General features: G+C 33.9%; 1 protein-coding gene across 4 annotated transcripts in view; it reads left to right on the plus strand.

Moving 5' to 3' along the window:
• The window catches only part of GRIA4 (glutamate ionotropic receptor AMPA type subunit 4), a 487,658-nt gene that overhangs the window by 427,039 nt on the left and 35,827 nt on the right, over positions 1-24,792 (plus strand). For all 4 annotated transcript variants that reach the window (XM_031961085.1, XM_031961083.1, XM_031961082.1 and 1 more), the window contains exon 14: positions 6,015-6,262. In XM_031961085.1, coding sequence (XP_031816945.1) covers positions 6,015-6,262 — 248 coding nt within the window. The remainder of the gene's footprint in view (positions 1-6,014; positions 6,263-24,792) is intronic.

The following is a 24,792-nucleotide window of genomic DNA, read 5'->3' on the forward strand; positions in this document are numbered from 1 at the left end:
TTTTTCCCCTCACATCCTATAGCCCAGCATTGCTTTCAATGAGCCATTTGTCAGTTTGATTGAGGAAACTGTTATGATTGAGGAAACTGTTATATACTCATCATAATTATTTTCTCATAAGAACATAGTAATACTGCATTTATTTACTCCACTGTTCTGCTTCTAGCAAGGACCTATACTCAGTACGATAGCAATTCTGCCTTTATAACCAATATTAGGCCAGGATGATAAATGGTTTCTGAATCCACCAATGAGTATTTGTCCATACATGAAACTTGTATGTATTATATCATTTTTATCCTTGTTATTAGAACTATAGAGACACTTAGTAATGGTTTATACTTGTCAGAGAAATGATACTTTTAACTATTATAGGGATTATACATCATTATTCATATTGTGGCTTGAATAAATTGAATTTTTAGGTGCAGTTGACTTATCATAGCTTATATTTGAAGAAGTGCTAACATTTATTACCAGTGAAATGAGAAAAAGGCAGATAGCATATAATCACTGCTCAGAATGTTATTTTAGGTTTCTTTTGTGCAAGAGGCCTTAGTAGAACTTATGTTCTTCTATACAACCTAGTGGAAGAAGAAAACACATTGCAAGATATTCATGAGGTGATTAATTAATCAGTAAACATTTATTAAGTCCCTACTGCATTTCAGATATCAGCATCTGAAATATCAGCAGAAATAAGGAAGTTGAATACAATTAAAAATAGATACAGAAATAGAATTAGAAATAGAAATAAATAGATTAATATGTAAAAGAGACTTTCAAGGTTTGCTAGTGTTTTAATCATCCTTCTCCAGACTCCCTTCCAGATTCTCTAGACTTTATTTAGCAAGAGTGAAATTTCTCTCTACCTTTGGAGTACTTCCCCTTGGAAGTTCCCCTTGGAAGTACTCTGTATTTGATGCCCCTTCTGATTAATTGATTCCTCCCAGAAACACTGTTCAAAAGAAAACACCCAGACCAGTCATGTTTTCATTCCTCTCCACATTCCATTCTTACTGCTCACCACCACCTGCTTTTTAGTTCCTTTTTTATTGTCTTCCCCCATTACAAAATATGCTCCTTAAAGACAGAAACTATCTTTCTTCTTGTATTTGGATTCTCAATGTTGGATCCATTGCCTGACATTTAATAAGTGTTTGTTGGTTTGATTTCTAATACAATTCCTTTCTATTTATTTGATATTTTCATATCAAATGACTTGTAAGTCATGGCTTACAAATGACATACTTCTCACCATCATAAAAGTGGTTAAAATTTCAATATGTCCCCTTAAAATAACAAAATCTTTAATATCAGAATATAAAGATAATTTTCTATACTAGCCTTTTAATTTGATGGAGATAGCTAATTACATTCTGATTCTAGGAAATACTGAATGTCATATCTGTCACTATGTATGAATATCACAAGCAGAAAAAATTTTTTTTTAAATTTTGATAACTATATTATCTCATCTCATTGATGTGTATACTTTGTATAGCAAGGCAGATCACAATCCATTCATACCTGCCTATATGTCCATATCTGACTCTTGCACAAGTTTTATAAATCTTTCATAGGGGTACACCCAACATATGAGATATCTTGAGTTTGCATCAATATCAGTGAAGCTTAAAGACCATGCCTAGTTTATATCTGGCTATTTCTACCTTATTTTCTGGTTATAAAATTATCAGCAGCATCAGTTACCCTCTTTATTTTGCATAATTGTCTCTTAATAATGTTGTATAGCCTACTCACCCCCATTTATTTTTTTTGTTACTCTTTAGATAATCTTTTAATTCTTGAGAGACAGATTTCATGACTCATAGTAACAGATCATTAGGAAAAGACTATTGGTTTGGGGGGGAGGGAACATGTTGGATTTGGAGAATTTTTTAGAATAACCTTTTGTTTTAAAGGGGAAAAAATTAGGCCATAAAATACCTTCTGAATAGCTGGAGAATTTAAGGGTCAAGTGCAAGCAGTTAGCTTGTATTGCCAGAAATCTTGCATCTAATAACATAAACCTATTTGGAGTTTTTAATCAATTGTCAAGCATCTATTAAGTACTTATTCTGTGCTAGATACTTTTCTAAGTAAAAGAGTTCTGAAATATACAAAAATATAGGAAATTAAATCATTTATTATCAGATACAATTTTGTTACATCTTTTCTTTAATAGATAGCAGAAAAATAAATATCAGATATTTATTTTCAATTGCTCAAAACAGAGACATAGTTCTTTAATCCAACCACTGATATTCTCTTGGTCTATCTTCCATTAACATCAGCATTTAGTTGTATAGTCCTTTGAATATTATACTCACAGTAGTGTGAGCTTCAGATGTACCCAACACAGATCTTGAAGGTACAAAAGCCTCAGCATTTTTGTTATTTCCAAGTTTGTTGTATTTCTGCTAAAATGCCTCATCATTTTTTCTTCCTCTATTAGCATATTTTTAATTTAATGCTTATTATGCTAACACATTAGATAACAACCTCCTTTGAATCCTGGATAAAACCCATTGAAAATTGCACTGCTTCTCTTCTGACCTTTTATTTTCAATCCTGCTTTTTTTCAAGTTAAAGTAAGATGGAGAAAAGCAGGACTAAATATCTCCTACCCATCTGGAATGGTCAAAACTTGATCCAATCCTATTGATCTGTATCTGAGTGCCCTTTCTTGCTAATGATAGTACCTTCAACAAGATGTTTATACTTTCTTTTCAAGGGAAAATTCTGATTTCACAACCTAGTCTTCACTTGCCTATTTTTATTATATCCACACACTGGGTTCCTTATCCATTAAACCATTATCTTTAAAGGAGCTGAGTTCCTTTCTGCATTTGTGTACATAATATACATTTTAAGCAAATGTTACAACATATTCTTCTCTATCTTAAAATTCTGGAGATTGGGAAATTTAAAAATGTATAAAAGGGACATATAATTGAATAATTAGGCCTTTAAAAGAATAGTTTATCTTTTTTCCAATATTGTAATATATTCTTTGACTGACTATTTAAATGTTATTTCTTAATGAGTCATCCCTAAAGTCTTTTCAATTTCAATCTTCTTTCATATATCAATTCAACTATGAAAAATCAAACCTTAGCAGACTATTTTTAAGTGCTTAGAAAAGTGCCTAATAATTGGCAAAGATCTATGATTTGATACTATTTTCCTCCTCTAAAAGTTCAGTGAGTTCCTGTAAAATTCATGTCTATTCAAAATCATTCCCAAACAAAATGGCTTTAACATTCTTTCCCTCTAGACTTGGTCAGCTCCATGCTTCTGTTAAAAGCAAAACAAAACATATTGAGGGCATATATAAACCCACCAGGGTTAGAGAGGATTAACAATGCAAATGTCCAAAATGCCTTCTGCCTACAGGGCAAAATATTGGGGTATTTGAGGTTCAATGGCAGCATCTTTCATAGCCTAGAAATGGAAAAGACAGTGAGGGGAAGGGGCCACCAAATCTTGTATCAGATATTTATCACTGTAGAATTATTATCCATACTGATACATCAAAGAATGCAAAAATCAAGTTCCTGCATATCATAATTAACTTGTTATCCTCATAAACTCTCTCTCAAATTCCAAATCCAGCTGGTCCATCTTGCTGACATTCACACTTATTTTGTCTTATCATACTTCACAAGTTAGGTATAGCTATACTCTGATGTCCCAGGAAACAGAAAAGAATGAAAAAGTCTAGTAAGATAAGCATGTTCATCTTTGGGGAAACCACACTGCAAAAGTAGGAAAATTAGAAACTGAAGTGGAAACCTTCTGTTGAACAACTGTCTGTAATGGGCTGAAAATGAGTTGATGCACTGAGGTTGGAGCACTTAAGGCTAATTACCAATTGGATAATATGCTTGGAGAAAGAATGGCCCTGCCCACTACTCTGTGCAGGTATAGAGAGCTTGGGTGGAGGATTTAGAGGGTGGAGTGAAAAAGCCAGAGTCACTCCTGGCCACATTCATGTCTGGATTCCTCTCACTTCATGTGGCCATTCCGTTGGCATCCACAAAGAATAAAGATCAAGGACTTTTGCTGATCCTGACTCTGGCTGATTCTAAAGTATCCAGGGTGCTAACAAGGTCATCATAACTATCCTCTGCATTATCAGCTTTTCTGAGGGCCCTTTCATCTCATTCTAGTTAACTATTGATCAGCAGTAATTCATTAAGTTATACTAGGTTCCAAATACTATGCTTGAAATATAAGGAATCCGAAAACAAAAGAGAAACAAGCCCTGTCCTCAAAGAGCATACATTCTTTGGAGAGTGTTTCCACATATTAATGTACACAAAGAAAATACAACAGGAAAGAATTTGATTTTTCCAGAAACACACTTCCCTCTCTAAAGACCAACAAGAAAGATTACAAAATTCATATTTTTGTTAGACTATAATAATCTAGATCCCAAGGATTATATGATTTAACTTCAAAGATTACTTTGATCTCAAAAGAAATCTTTTCTGTCTGACCACATCCAATTCAGCAAATATTTATTAAACATTTACCATATGAAAAATTCTGGAGAGATGACCAATAAATCCAGCTTACCAAAAATAAAAAAGTATATTTAGATAGCCTTTGGCCCTAAAAAAATCTGAATGAAGTTTCTCCACAAATTCAGATGTAAATCTAGATCCAAAAGGTAGCAGATTATTATTGAAAGAGTGTAGTAAAGCCAAGTAAGATTCAAGGTTTTCTAATATTAGAAAAATCTGCATGCAAATGAAAAATTAGATGTTTAATTCAAACACCAGAAAATAATATAATGATCTATATATAATTTTAATGGATGAAATGATATCCAAATGAGCTTTCCTATAAAAAATTCACAAAAGCAAACCTATTTCTTATTTAGTAATGAAGCCTAGAACTGCTACTATTATATATGGACTTGAGCAAATAAGGATCATTTCCACATAGTGTCTAGAAAACATAAAAAATTTTGTTTGTGATTTATGGTTTGTAGGCTACTATTAATGTTTCCTATTTTGCGGATGATGATGTACTCTATGAATTTATCTTTTTGAAAGTATTACTAATGTAAACAACTATCATCAAAATTTTGAGACATAAAAATTTAATATAATTTCTACTAGCAAACAACTTGGGTATTAAAACGCATTTTTAAAAAACTTAAGACAAGTAATTCATTAGGTATTTGAATTTTAATGTTATTTGGCTTAAAAATGTGATGCAAATTGGCCAATAATATTCAGAAACTTCTACATTTAAAATATCACCTTCCTTCTTTAATAATAGATAATGGTAATTAATATGATGTGGTTACTGTGGGCATAATGGGTTCTTGTGTCAAAAATTATTTTAAACTCATAACAGTATGCATTTGTACAGTACAGTTGAAAGCACACTGGCCTTGGAGTCAGAGGATATGGGTTCTGTGAGCTCAAAAAAGTCACCTCTCTTCCTTGAGTCTTTGTTTCTTCATCTCTAAAATGAGAGTATTGAACTAGAATAATTTTTAAGATACCTTTACTGAGTAACAGAACACAGCTATTTATTGTTGTTCAGTCATCTAAGTCATGTCCGCTTCTTCATGACTCCATTTAGAGTCTTCTTGACAAAGCTTCTGAAGTGGTTTTCCATTTTCTTTTCCAGCTCAATTTACAGATAAGGAAACTAAGATAAAAGGGGTTAAGTGACTTGCCCATCATCACACAGCTAGTAAGTGTCTGAAGCCAAATTCAAACTCAAAAATTAGTCCCCCTGACTCCAGACCCAGGACTCTATCCATTATATCATGTAGCACAGTATCATATCTCAATCATTTCCATTTAATATCCTTCTTAAATAGATTTTTTTTAATTATAGAGGAGAGTTCTTAGAATTAGAGAAGAGTGATATTATTTAGCAAAATGAAATCCAGAGGAGACAATTAAAGGACCATGTGAGAATATGTTTTAAACACTGTCAATGTTAATATTTCTTCCAACATTAAATTTTGTTTCACTTTCCTCCAGAGATCAAAAATAGCTGTCTATGAAAAGATGTGGACCTACATGAAATCGGCGGAGCCTTCAGTATTCACTAGGACTACAGCTGAGGGAGTAGCACGTGTCCGCAAGTCCAAGGGAAAATTTGCCTTCCTCCTGGAGTCTACTATGAATGAATACATTGAACAGCGAAAGCCATGTGACACCATGAAAGTTGGAGGAAATCTGGATTCGAAAGGCTATGGAGTAGCAACGCCTAAGGGTTCCTCATTAAGGTGGGTGGAATAGTATAACAATATAACATGTGTTGTTATAGTATTCCACCTTCCCTGATGTCCCTGATAGAATTCTTTTGTTTTTTGTGTGAACATGGTATGTTATTTTTTTTTCTTTTCATCCATTTCATATTTTTGGTCAACAAACAGGTAACTGTTTTTAAGTTTAGAGTGACTAACTATAGAATTGAAGTAGTAATTTCAAGGCCATATAAAAATCAACCTGGTTTTACACTAGCTGCTTCTAGTTAGCCTAAAACTCAGGTTAAGTTGAATTTTATATTTCATTGACATGTATAGGCCCTAAATTTAGTATTAGATTGTTATAGTAAGAATTTTATACTTTTTTTAAATTGTTGGTTAATGATTTCTGACTGCTAGTTTATGACTCAGAAGTTGCTTGTCAAAGCACTAAATAACTGACTTCTCTTACCAATGAACCAGGGCTCCATTTCAGTATGTTGTGACATTTGTGGCATCTTCTTATTTTAGCTTTACCTGAGGTTGTTTCTGAGAGTAAGTAAGCACATACATTTATGAAAGTAGGTGGACTCTTAGTAATCAGAAATAAAGCAGGCTCTGATTCCATAGGTCTTACTCGAGTCACACTCCCACAGATTTTGATGGGAGTATGGTACAAGTAAGATCACTAGAATCCAGCCTTATTTCCCCATTTCAAAATATTTAGGTTTTGATCTCCAAGATGGGGTTTATAAGAACAGTTTTGTTTTATAATAATCCACAATTGAAAATAAGAATTTCATTTTTAAGCAAAACTATTAAAATCTGCTATTTCTATCCATTCCAAGTTAGACATTGCAATTAACATCATGGTAGAGGAACCAGATTTCCCCATCTTCTCTTAGCACTGACCAGTGCTGAGAAGTTGTGGAGATCATCACTTTTATATCAGATTTAAGACAGAAACAGAACTGGAGAACAAGAAGTAATTGTACCACTTGGTCTATATCTGAATGTTGGCACTTCATTTGCTGGTATTGCATGAATCTAACAGATTCAATTAGAGTGGAAACTAATAGAAAATTATTAAAAAGAAAATAGAACGTCAGCTAAATGATACAATGGGTAGAGCACCTGCCTTGGAATCAGGACGACTTGAGTTCAAATCTGGCCTCAGTCACTTAACACTTACTAGCTGTGTGGAATTAAAGAAAGAAAGAAAGAGAAGTAAGTAAGAAAGAAAGAGAGAGAGAGAGAGAGAAGAAAGAAAGGGAGAGAGAGAAAGAAAGAAAAAAGAAAGAGAGGATGAGAAAGAGAAAAAGAAAGAAAGAAAGACAGTCAGAAAGAAAGAAACTAGTATTACTAGTCACACACTGGGATGGTGCCTAATCTCAGAAGAAAACACAATTAAAATCATATCATCTTTCTTGATGACTTAATAAACTGGATGGGGAAAAATATTATCAGAAAGGACTTTATGCTACTAGAAATTTTTTCATTGTTATTTTGTTTCCAGAGTTAATTCATTGTCTATAGGGAAAAACTTCTTCCAGCTGTACAGATCAGCAACTTTTCTATATTTTGTACTGAGAAAGTTGTGTGGAACTTTGAGAGGTTAAATGAATGTCACAAAGACAAGAGTGTAGATGGAGGTCTTCTCTCACTCCCACTCCTCTCTACTACTAACTCTGACTACTAAGAATAGCTTCTGTAATTGGTAACTTTAAAATATTTACATTGTATGAAGAAATATTGATAGTGGAACATGGCATGATACACTTCAAAAAGGAGAGAATAAAACCAACAATGGAGAGGGGAAAATAAGACATGTAGAAATAGCCCTTGGCAACTCCTTAGCTCTGGCAAAATTTATAAGAAATTACAGTGAAACTAGAAGTGTGTCAGGAAATAATCTATAAAAGAATTCAAAAAAAAAAAAAGAATTCAAGCAAAATGAAAGGAATAACCAATACTTCAACTATTCAAAAACTGTATACACATGCTAAGTATGATTATTATTTCTGAACCAGTAATGCTACTTTGAGGGTGATTTCTCTTGTAGCAAATGTTACTAAAGTTGGAGATGGCCTTCAATAGGCTCTGATACTCTAGCTCTCTGTCCAAAGGATAGTTCCAAGAACAGAGGAATAAAGAAGGAAGGAAGAAATATAGAAAAGGAAGGGAGGAAAAGAGGAAGGAAGAAAGAGAGGGACGGAGGGAGAAAGTGAGGGAGGGAGGAAGGAAAGAAGGAAGGGAGGAAGGGAGGAAGGGAGGAAGGGAGGAAGGAAGGAAGGAAGGAAAGGAGGAAGGAAAGAAGGGAGGAAGAAAGGAAGGAAGGAAGGAAGGAAAGAAGGAAGGAAGGAAAGAAGGAAGGAAGGAAAGAAGGGAGGAAGAAAGGAAAGAAGGAAGAGAGGAAAGAAGGGAGGAAGGAAGGGAGGGAGGGAGAAAGGAAGGAAGGAAGAGAGGAAGGAAGGAAGGAAGGAAGAAAGGAAGGAAGGGAGGGAGGGAAGAAGGAAGAAAGAAAGGGAAGATGAAAAGAAAAAAGAAAGGGAGGGAGGGAGGAAGAAGGAAGGAAGGAAAGAAGGGAGGAAGGGAGGGAGGGAGGGAGGGAGAGAAGAATGGAAGGAGGGAGGGAGGAAGGTAAGGGAGAGAGAAAGGAAGGGAAGAAGGAAGGAAGGAAGGAAGGAAGGAAGGAAGGTAGGAAGGAAGGAAAGAAGACGAGAGGGAGGGAGAAAGAAGGAAAAGAGGGATGGAGGAAGGGAGGAAGAGAAGGGGGAGGGAGGGAGAGAATGAGGAAGGGAAAAGGGAAACATAAAGGAAGAGATGGAAGAAGGAGGGGGAAAGAAAGAAGGAAGGAAGGAAGGAAAGAAAGAGAAGAAGAGAGGGAGGGAGTAAAGATAAAGAATATGTTGGTGGTGAGACTTTACATGTATAGAATACTTTAAAATTTAGAAAGTAATTGCACATATATTATCTCACTGATGTATGGATCAAATTTTTTTCAATTAACATTAATTGCCTTATTCTTTCTGTTTATACTGATGAAAGTCAAACTCTAAGGACTGAATTTGGCCCTCAGTTGCAGTTGCGCCTGACTCCTATTAATGACAACCAAATTTGGTCTTAAATGTGCCACTTTGTCAAATCTCACACTACAGGGATTGTTTTGGGGAGAAGCTGAAGAGCTTCTTCTGTGTAGAGCTGTATAATCATGAGCCAGTGGGTTTCCCCTCTTTCCTGTCCCTCTTTTGGCCTTGTTAATGAGGTAATTGTTAGGCACGGCTTCCTGGAGGCAGAATTTGTTTATATGCTTTGTTTTATATACACACCACAATTTCCTGAGCAAGCTGGACTTTGCATACCAAAACTTCAGTCATCTCATCATGCCTTTTAGAATTTCACCAGGACTACAGAAGCCAAGTAGCTTTCACCTGCCCCTGTTGCTCATGAGGCATTAATTCATATTCTGTTGAGATTCTACTTTAGTTAGAAAGAAAAAAATAATAACCTAAGGGCAGTATAAATGTTTTGTACATAGACAATAAAGCTTTCAGATACTGACTAGAGCTACTAGAGGCTCCTGGTGGCAAGCTCCTGGAAGCTCATCCTGCATCTAGGATGCCAGAATGAATTGGGACCATTCTTCCCTTACTAGTCCAGCTGAGACCAAGCCTGTTGCCCTGTGGTGCTAAGCTTTTTAACTAGAGCTTTGTTTGCCTAGTATCATTCATTTTTTAAGTGAACTCTCTGTTAGTTTTCCCATTGTGTATAAGTCCAAGTGTTAGACATGCCTTTAGAAATCCAAACAAAGATTGCTTTCTCAAAAACCCTGCTGCTTTGATTGATTGAGCAACAAAGTGACTCCCTCTACTTCCTCCTTCACCACCACCAGCCCCAGTCCAAAGAGTGTTATTCTTTCCATCTATGTAAGGTTCTCCAGAAGGCAGAAAGAAATGAATGGCAAGTAGCAACCTGCTTCTAATGTTCTATGAGATGTTAAAATCTCTAAACTTCTCTGATGGTGGAAAAAGAACCAGAATAAATGTCACACAAAAGGGCAGGATGAGAATATAGAATAAAAGTTAAAAGTCAATACTTGAACCCTTTTTGAAGAATTTTATTTTTCAAATAGTCGTTATAAAATATTAAGTCTGGTTACTATGTCAATAATTCTTTTAAAAATAGTACAGCTATTAGTAATGACTAGTCTCTACTTTTAATTTGGCCTTTCATCATTTGTTTTAACTGAAGTTTTACATAATTCTTGGTGTACAGAAGCACCAAGGTAGCAAAAAGAGATAGAATCAGCCTAAGTTCAAATCTCCCCCCAGAAACTTACCCAGAGAAAGTGATTCAGGCACACTCGTCTCAGCTTTCCTTCTCTAAAATCAAGTTAGTATTAGCACCTCATTCAGAAGCTTATTGTAAGAATAAAATGATATATGATATATTTAGCCAATTTAAGAAGATCAGTTCTCTCTAATTCAGTAAAAGTGTGTGCATTGTCCTTGCAGTATTTATGCTATTGAGTAATTGCTACCAATCTGAATCTTTACCAGCTTTGCAAGAAACTAATAATCAATTCCTGATCGCTACTGGAAATAAAATCATAGATTCATCAGTCTTGGAAGTCATCTAGTTTAGTACCTTCAGATGAGGAAACTGATATTCAAATAAGTTAAAAGACTTATTGTAGATCACACAGATAGAAATTGGTAGTTTCTTTGAACTCAGGTCCTTCGAATCCAAATCCAGTGTTCTTTCAAATGCATTTCAATCTATCATTAAACATATGCAATGTTTCTGGCATTGTGCTCAGTTCTAAGGATCTAAAGAAAAAACAAAAATAGTCCCTGCCCTAAAGAATATTACATTCTAATAGGAGAGAGAATCTGTATGTGCTTAGAGACATATAAGGAATCCATAGCTGGAAATATTAGGAAAAGTCTTCTGAAGAATATAAGATTGTAAATGAATCTCAAATAAAAACAGGAATTTTCAGAAGTGTGGGGAGGAGGGTGAATATTCTAGGTACAAGGGATGAGCCAGTGAAAAGACAAATAAACAGAAGGAAGATAATCACATATAAGAAACAGGACAATCCATATAATACATGAAAAAAGTAATGGTGGGACTTGGATTGTGACATGTAAGAAGCAGATTGCCAGGTATGTGGAAGTTATTAAATTTGTCATTTGTGAAAATTAAGCCCACAAAGAGGGAAAGTCTATAAAAATGTGTACACTGAAACTGTAAATGTCAGGAGGGTGGGATAAATTGTGAGAGAGAAAAACCAGGGTCAGCAAGATTTTTTCTTCCAAGAAAAAAAGTATCTCCTACAGAAACATATAAGCCTTCTGCCCTTACCTCAGGAGGATGGAATTTTGGAGAAAGATATTCTCATTTTCTTTTAAACTGTATTGAGAGACTTGATTTTAGAATATTTCATGAGCCTACTTTACATAAGAGCAATCCTGATTTGTCTGAAACAGAAACCTCCAACTAATTATTTATTTAACATGACTGATTGCCCAAAATAAATTCAATATGCCAATGATAAGTATTAATAGTATGTGGCATTATTTAAAAACTCTCAATTTTAAGGACTTTTAAAAAACTGTCAGTAAGCACAAGTGGCATGTCCACACTAGGTAAAATAAGTAAGGAAAAGGACTTTATTCCTAATTTAATGCTATTTAAGAAAATGGGGCAATCTCTTATAAGCTACAATAGATCATATCTGGGGTAAGAATTGTCTAATTTTTATTCTCATAAGTGTTATTAGCTACTATATCAAAATATTTCATAAGAAAATTCACAGTGTTCTGAAGTCTGAATATAACTCCAAGAAAAAAGGGTCATATTTGGAATTTTTCCCTGGTCTAAGAGAAATTTTCAGACAACTTGCAACCAACCAATTGCTCTTACTTGCATTTGAGGCCAAGTACATTATCCCAGCTGTCAGATGCGTCATCCATCGTCTTCTCCAAAAATTATGGATTATCATTCAAACTTAGGCTCCCTTCTCTGAAAGATATTTGTGTGCCAGAGATGAAAACAAGATGTATTTACTACCACAAAGAAATGATGTTTCAAAAGAAAGCAGTGTGCTCAGGGATCTTTTATCAATGTGTGGGATATGAAAAGAATGAGACACAGTTATACTAACTTGGTAATATGCCAACCTGACCATGCCCAGCTGCAAGGTAGCTGGGGTCATGGCAATGGAAAGTGTCAGTAAAAAAAAAAAAAAAAAAAAAAACTAGGGACATCATGTGCCTTTCACAGAATAAGCAGTCAGAGTTTTGGAGAGGTTGGGGAAGAGAACTGGAATTAAGTTATTTGAATTACCCTGGTTTGGGTTTCTTTGAAAGAGGAAGTATAGTCTGCAATGTCTTAACAATCATCAACAGTTCCATACAATTTATATTTGCAGGTTATCATGGATATAGTAGCCTCTGTGGGTACTACAATACTTCCTCCAGTTTGTAGAGTAGATTAGGAAAACATAAACGTATTGCTTCTGATGTTTACATACCATATATGGAACATAGAATTTCCATTATAACAAATATTGGAAATTTAGAATTGTTCTATTGCAAAGTGTCCTTGGCAGATTTGAAGAGAGAGATTTCAGGTTTTTTTTTAAATAATAAAATTGTAGTTAATGTTTAAATATATCCTGACATCAAACTATAATCAACCAAGAGACAGTAGATATATCTAAGATAAGTTAAGAGTCATATGTTTAAGTTTAAGTGAATTATCATGGAACCATTAATTTCAATTATATCATCTTAATATTTTTTCTACTTGGGAGATTAAGTAGATTTGTGAACTTTTAGAATACTTAAATTTTTTTTAAAAGAAATTCATTACAGTACGAAGAAAAGAAAACTATTCCTCATGAGTTCTTTCCATTTGCCTGTTGTCTATGTTGCCTGTGCCAAGGAATGGTCACAGAGATCTTAACTGTCATATATTTGCATTGTGCTTTGGGATGCAATCTGTCATATTTAAGCTTAAAACAACACATCCAGAAATTCAGTGTCATCCAAAAGCAAGAATAGCCATTGACCATTAAATACTTCCCAGTTTTGATATAAACAATGTGAATTCTATTTGGGGAATAATACATTATATCTTGAAAATGAGAAGCAACATGACAAATTATATGAATACTTTGTCATGGGGAGAATTACATTTTGGAACCAATATAAATCTATCTGTGGCTTTCTGAATTCTTAATCCTAGAAGTAACATAAGAATTTCCTTTGCCAATCAAAGTCCTAAGTTTTACATTTAGGTTGCAGATTTTTGTTCTGCTGTGCTCAGTTTGGACCTATGATTTCACTGTAAATAATGTCTATTCTGCAATAAGGCAATTTAGTATCTCCTCTGAGAAGTTACACTCTTTAAATGACTTGACCCTTGTCACACTTTGAATATAAGTCAGAAGCTAGACAAATTCATTTCTTCTTGACACTAAAGCTAGTCCTCTTTGCATTGCAACATACTATCTCAGGTTTCAGAAACAACTGAAGAAAAGTTAAAATTACATAGGTCCCCATTAGTTATATATTATATACAATAATTCAAGGTATATATTATTCATTACTGTGAAGAGTCCTTATAGTATATCCTCATGCTTCACACTTTGGTAAATAGTTTCATAAACTGCTATTATCCTCTCAAAAAAAATTATTACCTTGTGACCATTCTTCTGAGTATGAGTCTCTTTACTCAATTTGACTGATCTAAAGCTGAAAGGCACACATTCTACTACTTGTGCATACTCATCTTTCCATTTTAGGAGGACCTTCCAAAGCTGCCCTTTACTATCTGACATGGCCTTCAAAATGGAATTACACACACACACACACACACACACACACACACACATGTTTCCCATATCCCATCATCACCCTCATGCTGAAGCATCCTTGTATATAACTTAATGGCTATGCTCATTTGTAAAAATTCATAAAAGATTCTGGGGGGAAGGGGTTGATCATGATCATCTGCTAGGATAGAAGCTCTAATGGTTTAATAACCATTCAACCAGTATTGATTTATCACTGATTTTGAAGACACCAGTCAATATTCACAATCTATTCAATTTAGCAAATATTTACTAAAGATTTACCAACCTACCAAGAGCTCTTGAGTATAAAAAGTACTTTTAAATACCCATATTGTTTGCACATCATTGTGCTAGACACTGGGACTATAAAGTTGTTGGGGTTTTTTTCTAATCAGTCCCTTCCTACTATTCCTTAATAAAGAAGATGACAGGATCAGAGATTTAGAGCAATGTGGGACCTTACAGATCACTGCTAATTCTATCACCTCCTCCTGCCCCATTTTGCAGATAAAGAAATTGATAGATAGAATGTCTAAGGTTGGATTTTTACTCAGATTCTTAATCCATTAGACCCAAGCCCAAATGCAATACTCTATCCCCTATGTTATAATGTATTATACTCTGTTGGTAGAATGTAAGTGGCAAGAGAGCAGGAACCTTCATTTCTGTATTTGTGTTCACAGTGTCTAACACTGCAAAATATTCGTTCATTAATTTTTTAAACCCAGTTGCTAACCTTGGTGAACATATAATCTGATAGTGGAAGAAGAAAGTCAGACATTAAACAAAGGCAGAAAAAAAGATCCAAAAAAAATGCTTTAAGAAAAAAAATTTTTAAAGATCCCTTTCAACTGGGAGGGCAAATGATTTCATGGAGAAGGTAGATTTGAGTGGCAATAACTTATATAACAGTATTACAGCTGCATTATGCAGGAATTCAGCTGCAAAGATTTTTTAAATCCATTATTTGACATTTACATAGCAACTCACACCATCATTTATTTTATCATCCTCCACGATAACACTGTGAGTGATCAGAGTAGCATAACCAAATGAAATTCTAGAAAGAAGCAAAGTAAATAATCCAAAGTTTCATAATGATTAAGTGACAGGTCTCAACTGAAATTCACATCTGCTGTGTTTCAGCCCCATCACCAGTCAACACTTTGATAAAACATGCCACTATTTAGTTCCTTTACAAATTGTTCACACCATGAACCTATCCCAAAAAAGAATTTTTAAATGAGCATAGTGAGAAATGGACTTTTAGATTCAGATATACCTTTCAAAATCATCCAGTCTTCCCATGTTATAACTTCAGAAATAGAAGACCAAAAAGGTGAAAAAAAAAATTACCTGAGGTCAGAGTTATTTGAGTGGTAGAATTACTAGTCCAAGTATTAGTATTTTTACCCAGTTGCTATACCTTTTCCCATAATAACATGGAGTCTCATTCAGTTTGGAAGCTCTTAAAAAGTTCAGCAGCTCTGGGTGTGGGGAGTGGGTATAACAACAGCAGGCTGGACATAGGTAAAGGGAAGGATGCTAACCAGACCTATATTTCCTTAGTGTGGGGAACTTTCTCTACAAGTACAGCAATTTAATTGGCAGCTTATCAAGAATTGTCTGCTGAAACTGGCAGGCAGTTCCAGGATTTATATAGCAAATATATGTCAGAGACAACACTTCAGTTTAGATCTGAGACCAACCATGACCACCAGAATTTGGAAGCTCTTAAGGAAATCAAGCAACAGCCTTAACTCTTTATCAAAATTATTTATTTAGAAGATGTAAGATAATTGAGAAATCACAAATATATAACACCATAGCCAAGACATCAGACTTTTTCTTCAGGTGCGATATTCCTATGCCCCCAGATTCTGGTCATGCATGCAGAGATGCCAGGATGCTACCTTCAAGGCTCAGTGAAGGAGAAAGTAAACCCAGGACAGAGAAACATGATCCACATGCCTTCCATCTATGCTAGTTCTTTGAATATTTTTTTTTATTTATTCTTTAATGTTTATTTAATAAGCAAGGGCATGTTTGCTATGCCCTGATTTTGAAGACACCAGTCAACATTCACAATTTATTCATTTTAACAAACATTTAGTAAAGATGTACCAACCTACCAGAGGCTTTTGAGCATATAAAAATACTTTTAAATACCTTATTCATTGCACATCATTGTGCTAGACTTTGGGTCAACAAAGATTTTTTTTTTCCCTAATCACTCCCTTCCCACTATTCCCTCATAATAATAATGGGATGATAGGAATAATAAATCCTAATAATGGGATGATAGGAACAAAGACTTAGAGCAATGTGGGACCTTATAGACCATCATCTGATTTCATCACCTCCTCCTGCCCCATTTTGTAAGGGAAAAAGTTGAAAAAAAGAATCATTTAATGCCTTTATTAAGATATGGTGACACCAAAGTGACATCTCATGGCTGCATAACATTTATATCTGTATGCTCTGAACTTAGAGCAGTGCCTGGCCCATACTAGATGATTAGTAGATGTTTTCTGATTGCTTGTTAGCATTTTAAAAAGTGCTTTTCTCACAACAATCACAGCAACAATAATAAACGATAGCTAGCATTTATATAGCACTTTTAGGTTTGCAAATCACTTTAAATACATTTTCTCACTTAATCTTCACAACAACCTTATGAGGTAGATGCTCTTACTACCCCTATTTAACAGATGAGGAAACTAAAACTGAGAGTGAGTGACTTGCTCAAGTCATCAAATTAGTAAGTGCAATATTTTAATTCAAGATTTCATGACTCCATATTTATTCCATTCTATCTACTGGGCCCCCTAAACTGATTGCCTCATATGGAGAATGTAAATGTTATTGGCACATCCTACAAATGAGGACTCTGAACTCAGATCCTCAGACTTCAATCCAGTGTGTTTTCCCCTTCATCAATCAGCTAGCATCAGAACCAAGACTGAAATCCAGATCTCTCTGATACCAGATCCAATGTCCCTCACACTAATACCACATTACTTCCCAGAAGATAGATGAATGCTCCATTGCCCTCCTTTAAGAATAGCTCTGATAGTCATAAACAATAGTGACAATTTCAAATTTGTCTTTGGAGGAGAACTTTAGCCATGTTGCATTGTGAGCCTGAAAAAGAAATGTTTTATTTTTAGTCTTGTCTTTTTGGTCAGACTGATCCAAGCTCCTAGATGCTGGATAGTCCAATAGTCTCTCTGTGTGGAAACTCCCTCTATCAATAAGATCAGTTGCTCATCTGTAATAAAATCAGTAGCTCATCAGATTGAGACTTACCTGGAGAATTGGCAGGTAGTCACTTGTTCGTGATTACAAAACTGCTATGTGTTATTGGCAGGATTTGAACCCAGGCTTTCTTTATACTGTTTATCAGAAATTTGTATTCCCTAATCAGCAGTTGTATTGCTCCAAATGGATTCCATTTTGAATAGCATGTGACCATGACTACTGTGCCATTCATTGGCCTCACAGATAAGAACAAAACAAAAGATGCACATCCGTATTCTCTGAAACTACCTTGCCTATATTGCACAATAAAGAACAAATGCAAAATCAACATTCTTTCAAACCTAGGCATGCAAGAGCATAACTATCAATAATAACTCTCTAGATGGTAAATGCTTTTGAAGTTTATAGTTATAAAAAGCTTACTTGTAATTTAGGGACCATGAATAGCAAATATGCCCCTTGTTTATTACTTTATTCAAAGAACTAGCATAGTAAATATTTTTTAAAACATCTTTGCATCACTTTTTATTGGGCTCTTGTCTTCAGACTTCCTTTTCTAGGAAGGAGAATGCCAGGAAGATAACAATCCTCTCCTATCTAGCCTCCTTATCCTAATTCTTTGGATAGTAAACTTTATAGATCTGTGATGAACTCCTCAATCTTGAATTTCTAGAATATCATAGGTTGCATCTGAATTATTTCTGGCACATATAACCTAACTAATAACTAATATGCCTGGGAATAGACAAATTTAGCCTTATATCTAAGGATCAAGGCACTGAAGTTCTCATGAATGTCCAAATTATTAAAAATTAAATGAATTTCATTGAACCTCTTTTTATAGGATTAGTAAAGATTGAATCAAATCACTTCACCCCATTTAAACCTGGTATATTTATCAGGTAATACTATATCTCAATTGTTCATTAAGTGTGAACAAGATCTGGCACTTCTCTAGGTGGGAGAGAATTTTTTTCTTAACTTAGCCAAGAAAACTTGGTCATGCTCTCTGTAGCCTATATAAAACTAGAGAGTTAGTTCAGAAAAAGATTCAATCAAATGGAAAGAAGCAAAAATCCTACTGAAGCTATAAGAGAGAATTTGAGCAATGAGCAGAGCTATTAACCTCAGTGCTGTTCCACTTTCTCACTTGTCTTCTTCCATCTCTTGATGGGGAAGAACATGAGAGCTTGGAAATTCAAAGAAATTTGGACTTCTTATCTTCCTATTATCACCATAGAGTAGCCCTTAATGAGATGAAAAAAAAGTATAAGGACAAGCAGGGGGGAAATGACATCATTCCTTAGGGGACCATTTTGAAGACACCAGGAAAAGAACTTTAGGAGCTAGGAATTATCATTTTGCCACATGTGCTCGCTAAGCTTTAGTCCATTTGCTCTGGAACTCTATGTATTATTTGTGGCACAATGTGCCACAGAACAAGAGAGAGGGAGAGAGAGAAAAAATTTTAAGAGAAATGTTTGTTCCAACTGTACCAATTATACTACCTTAGTAAATACTGCCTTTCTAAAACTAATTAAGTCTGAAAGATTAATTGATATCATTGATAATAATAGCAGACAGCATAGCAAAAGGGGATTGTAAGTAATACAGCATTAGAAAGACACCCTGAATTTTTCAGAGTTCAAGCCCCAAGAAAATGTAGTAGCTACACTCTAAGGACCCAACTCATCAGTGCCAGTGGGATTTGGGACAATAGCTTCAGAGTATGTCTTATAGAATAAGTTATCCAGAAGTAAAAGGGACCTAAAGTTCACCTCGTGCAGCCTCATTTTATGAATAAGAATTCTGAGATATTGAAAAGCTAAGTGACTTACTGAGGTCATACAGTAAGTAGTAAGTTAGAACTTGAAACTAGGTCCTTTGTCCCAATCCACTTCAATTACAAAATGGTTGTTTCCAAAATGTCAGCCATGGTTTTAATGTAGTAATTAATATTATTCTTTTTTGAATAGAACACATCTTATTCTTATCATTTTAATATCTCAACAAGAGCTCCCTCTACTGATAAAATCATTATTGTTGTTATCAATAAAAATAATAGGTTACATTTTATCTAACACATTAAAGTTTATAAAATGCATTCTTAAAACAACCCGCACATAGTTAGTAGTGAGAGCATTATCATTAACACTATACCTTTGTGAAAACTAAAGCTCAGAAAAATTCAAGTGAACTGCCAAAAATAATACCCCTATTAAGTTTTAGATCCAAGACAGCAGAAGAGGTCTTCTGATTTCAATGCCAGTGCCCTTTCAATACACCATAAGGCATTTCTTCTACTTTCATTCTATATAACAAACCTAAAAACCATTAATAATAATAGCTTTCAACTATATAGAACATCTTTATTATTTATTTGGGCTTTCAAAGAAGCAAAACAATTCTCATGATCATTCAAATAGTATTAATTAGAAGCAGGATTCAAACTCAAGCTCACTGATCCCAAATTCCAATTACAACTGTCTATTATACCTCATGCCTATACATACATATACATCATTTATACCACAGATCATGATCTTAGATAAAGCTTTTCCCATTTGTTTCATTACAACTACATAGGAAAAAAATTATAATTAGATTTTTGCTGACAATTTTAAAATAAATTCTATTGTATGGCATGGCAACTAGGTGCTGACGTGTATAGAATTCTGGACCTAGAATTAGGAAAACTCATCTTTCTGAGTTCCAATCTGGCTTCATATACTAAGTGTGTGATCCTGAGCATGCACTTAACTCCATTTGCCTCAGTTTCCTCATTTGTAAAATAAACTAGAGAAAGAAATGGAAAGGAAAATGTATTAACTTATTTTAGATTATAGGGTTATTGTGAGGATCAAAGGGCTTTGAAAACATTAAGGCACTATATAAATGCTATTTATTAATATCACTATTATTATGCAAGATGACTGTATACATTGGTAAAGGTAGAATTCCTTTATCTGGAAATTTCCTTTACCAATGAAACTATAGATCCCATCCCTATGTTCTTGTTGTTGTTGATACTGTTTTAAAATTTTAGTCCTGTTGGATTTTCCATGACCTATTTGGATTTCTTGGCAGAGATACTAGAGTGGTTTGCCATTTCCTTATCCAGTTCATTTTATAGATAAGAAAACTGAGGCAAACAGGATTAAATGGCTTGCCTTGAGTCACACAGCTAGTAAATATTTGAGGCTGGATTTAAATTCAAATATGCCTAACTTCAAACCTGGTGCTTAATCCTTAATACTATCTCATAAACATTGAAGCTCAGCTTTCTATTATTATCCAAGATAATTTCAATATCAATGGAACCACTGTAAGATTCACATTTAAGAAAAGAATATCAGAGTGGGTTGATAGTCACATGAATTGAACTAGAAAATAATAATTTGATTTAGAAATTGCTACATTTCTTGACAAATTAGCTAAAATTAATCAAATTTAAGAAGTATTATTGAATTTCTTTGTTATGTTTATTCCCAGAACAACCCATTCTAGAATCTTTTGCTTTGTCTGAGTATAAAGTAACATGTTTCTGAGCTACCTTTGAAGGAGCTTAATTACAATGTATCAGATGTATTAACTAACATGAAAATAGAAAATCACTATGAATCTAGAAAATACTCATTACTAATACTTTTAGTACTCATTGTCCCAAACCTACACATTTATATAGCCAGATTTCTAGGAAAAAATAAATTACTTCTAATCTATTTAGATACTTCTACTAGGAGAAATGTGTTTATCCTTTTTAAAATAATAAACCTTTATCAAATAGTAAATCTTTTAATTTTAAATTTAAACATTTTACATTGCTTAGGATTCTGCCATTTTTCTGGAAACATTATTTCCTGAGATGGGTACAGATTATAATTCCATCATAAAATATAATTATGAAATCATTTCCTCTAAATCAGATTCAATATTAATAAACAATTCCAAACTATAAAGAAAATATGATATTATATCAATCATTTTAATAAACTAAAATACATTATTCTGCTTGAAAAGAAAGCCCTAAATCACAAAATGTTTTGAAAAACAATTATAAATAATGAAATCTTACAACTATTATAGCTCATAATAGGTAATACCAAAGCAAAATAAAAACTTATGATACATGCTTATATACTAAAAGACAATGAAAACATAATCAGCATATTAATAAACCTATTTTTTAAATCATTTAATTTTTTTTAAATATTAATTTGAGGTTTTTATTACTTTAGTACTGTAACTTATGGGAATTTAAGCTGGAAAGAATCAGAAATTATCCAAGATAACCATTAAATTAGGATCTTAATTAGGAAAATTATTTTTATTATTCATTATGAACAATAAATGGAACTTATAGAGAAAGGGATTTAAGCTTAATGAGGAAGAATTTCTATTAATTAGTGCTATTTCAAAATGGAAATGGAAGGCCTATTTTAGCAGTTTTGACTCGAATTCTTCAAGAGGAAACTAGATAACCACTAGTCAGAAATGTAAGAAAGATTTCTGTTCAGGTATGAGTTAGTCTAGATGAGCTCTGTGATTCCTTTCAACAACAAAATTCTGTGAGTCTGTTCTGAAGCTGGGTCATATGAAACCTATTCATTTTCTTAGCCAATGTAAAATACTGTCCAGAAAACAAAGATGGACAAAATACCTGAACTGTAGCAATTGTAAACAGAGAAGGCCTGTAGAGTCAGCAGTACAATTTTAAAGACACCAAAACATTGATTTAGAAGCTATCTGTAGGAAGAGAATGTCTACCAAAGGAATGGAAAATAATTTTGAACCTTAATACTTAAAGAACATGACCTAGAGAGCATCAACTACTGACTTATATTTTACTTTTGTATCTATACAAAATTTTTATAATAGTCATCTAGTCACCCATCAAGGGCATATATCATTTGCAGAGCACTGGGTTCTTCTCTGCTACAGTTTAAAAAACAAAAAATAAAACAAACAAACAAACAAAAAAACTTCTCATTACAATAACTAAAAAGCAGCTACTTGTTTTTTTCCCCCATCTCATCCTAAGACTGCAAATTGTACAAGAACAACAGCAACAAGAAAAAAAAATCCTCCAGAAATAGAACATCCCTAGCAGCTGTCAAAAACTAGAGGATTCTGAAAGTCAGGATCTCAAGGTTAAACTGGGAGTAGTAAAAAACTACTCTCCCACAGTGCCTATCACTAACAGTAAATGAGTTCCAACTTAGTAGCTAGGAACTTTCTTTCAAAGATATAACATTAATCAGAAAGCTGTTTACAAATATTAATCTGCTTTCATATATTACCTGTACGTATAAAATTATTTTTCCACACAGGGAAAAGGGACCAAGAAAAACGGTATTAGCCAGTCAAAAAATATTATTTAAGTACCTAATATATGCCAAGAACTATGCTACATGCTGGGGATATAAAGAAGGGCAAAAAACTGTCACTTTTCCAAATGAGTTCCTGATCTCATGGGGGAAACAACATGCAAATAACTGTACAAACAAGTCATAGAAAGGATTAATTGAAATAATGAAAAGAGGAAAGGATTAGAATTCATGAAATTTAGTAAAAAACCTTCCTACAGAAGGTGGGGTTTTATATAATGCTGAAGAGAAAGCCAGGAAGCAGAGAAAAGGAGAGAGAGAATCCAAGTGTGGTAGACCACCTGAGAGAAGAAAATTTCAAGGAGTAGAAAGTTCTTGATAATGTCAAAGTCTGTGAAAGGTCAAAAGGATATAGGTTGAGGAAAAATTTTGAGATTTGTCAATTAAGAAATCATTGGTAACTTTGAAGAAGATAATTCCAGTTGTCTGATAAGGTCAGAAGCTAAACTTAATGAATTAAGAGTATAGTTAGAAGAAAGGAAGCAGAGGAACTTACTATAAATGATGGCCTTCTCAAGGAGTTTAGCCACAAAAAGGGAGAAGCTATATAGGATAGTAGCCATATGAATGGATCAAGTGAAACTTTTTTGAGGATAAACTAGACATGGACACGTTTGTAGACAATAAAGAAGTAGTACAGAGAAAGAGAGAGAAGAGAGACAGACAGAGAGACAGGTAGAGATTGAAAATAAGTGAGACAGTTTGGATGATAGAGGGGAAAATCTGCTAGAAAAGCTAGGATGGAACCCATTCCATCACTTGTACATGTAGTGGAGTTTCCCTTAGCAAGAAGAAGAACCTTCTCTTTATGTGAGAGAGAATAAAGGAGGAGATAATGGCAAAGAGCATCTGAGTGATGTGAGATGAGGAAGAGTGGAGAAGAAAATGCTTGGTAACTGGAATCAATTTTTTAAGTAAAATATTTTAAAAGTTCTCACCTAAAATTTGGGGATGGAAAAAGTTTTAGGAGGTATAAAAGGTATGGAAAGTTGCTGTGGTGAAGTGGGCTGATTAAGGATGTGTAAAAGAATTACCTAGCAATAGAAGAATGCATTTGGGATTACATAATACAAAATTGTGCTAGAATTGGTCAGCATGGTTTTGTGATTTTCTCTAACTTTTTTTAGCAATGTACAGGAGTGCAAACAACAGATGGTGGGAATGATCCAAGGCTGAGACTTGGCAAGGATCAAAAAGGAAAACCATAAGTAAAATGTGGAATTCCAGGGTTACCATTAGATTATATTCTGGAGCAAGAGAAATAAACTATATCCCAATGAAATTTTATTTTAGGAAGACATTTCACATTAAAAACACAATAGAAAATAAGTAAAAGTAGAAGTATATTGAATAATTATGTACAATAGTTAAATAAGGTGGCAAGTTGATTTTGGTGAGGGTTTTTTAGTGTATCACTTTTTGCTTTATGAAAAGGGTTATAGGCATGTACAGTTTAAACAATATTGAGCATATTATTTCTTTGTGACTAACAGGGCAAAGAAGAGTGGTATATTGAGCATAAGTAGGATATAGAATATCTCCAATCTATGTTCAATTGAAGAGATGAGATTGTAATTTGGTCATGCTAGTGAATAGAGATTAGACCTGGAGTCAGGAAAATCTGAATTCAAATCTAGCCTCCAATTCCTACCTGCTATATATGTGACCCTGTACAAGCCATTAAATTTTTTTTCTGCTTAACTTTGACCATTTATAAAATAATATATAATAATAATAAAATCTACCTCAAGGGATTATCGTGAGAATAAAATTAGAAAATATTTGTAAAGCAACTTACAAACTTTAAGGAACTAATTATTATTATTATCACTTTTTCTGATCATACATTTTCTTGGTCAAAGAAATGTATGATCGAAAAAAGTGATAGATGGTTTTGTGGTGAAAACGAAAGACAGTAGATGGGCAGAATAAGGAATGTACTGGGACTTGTGAAATATAAAAATGATCATGAAGAAGGATCCCACAACGTGGGATGAGGTTGAAATGAATCTTCTGTGGCAGATTTGTAGGCAAACCTAAACACGGATTGTACATGC

Source organism: Sarcophilus harrisii, chromosome 3 (assembly GCF_902635505.1).
Source record: "Sarcophilus harrisii chromosome 3, mSarHar1.11, whole genome shotgun sequence".
Lineage (NCBI taxonomy): Eukaryota > Metazoa > Chordata > Mammalia > Dasyuromorphia > Dasyuridae > Sarcophilus > Sarcophilus harrisii.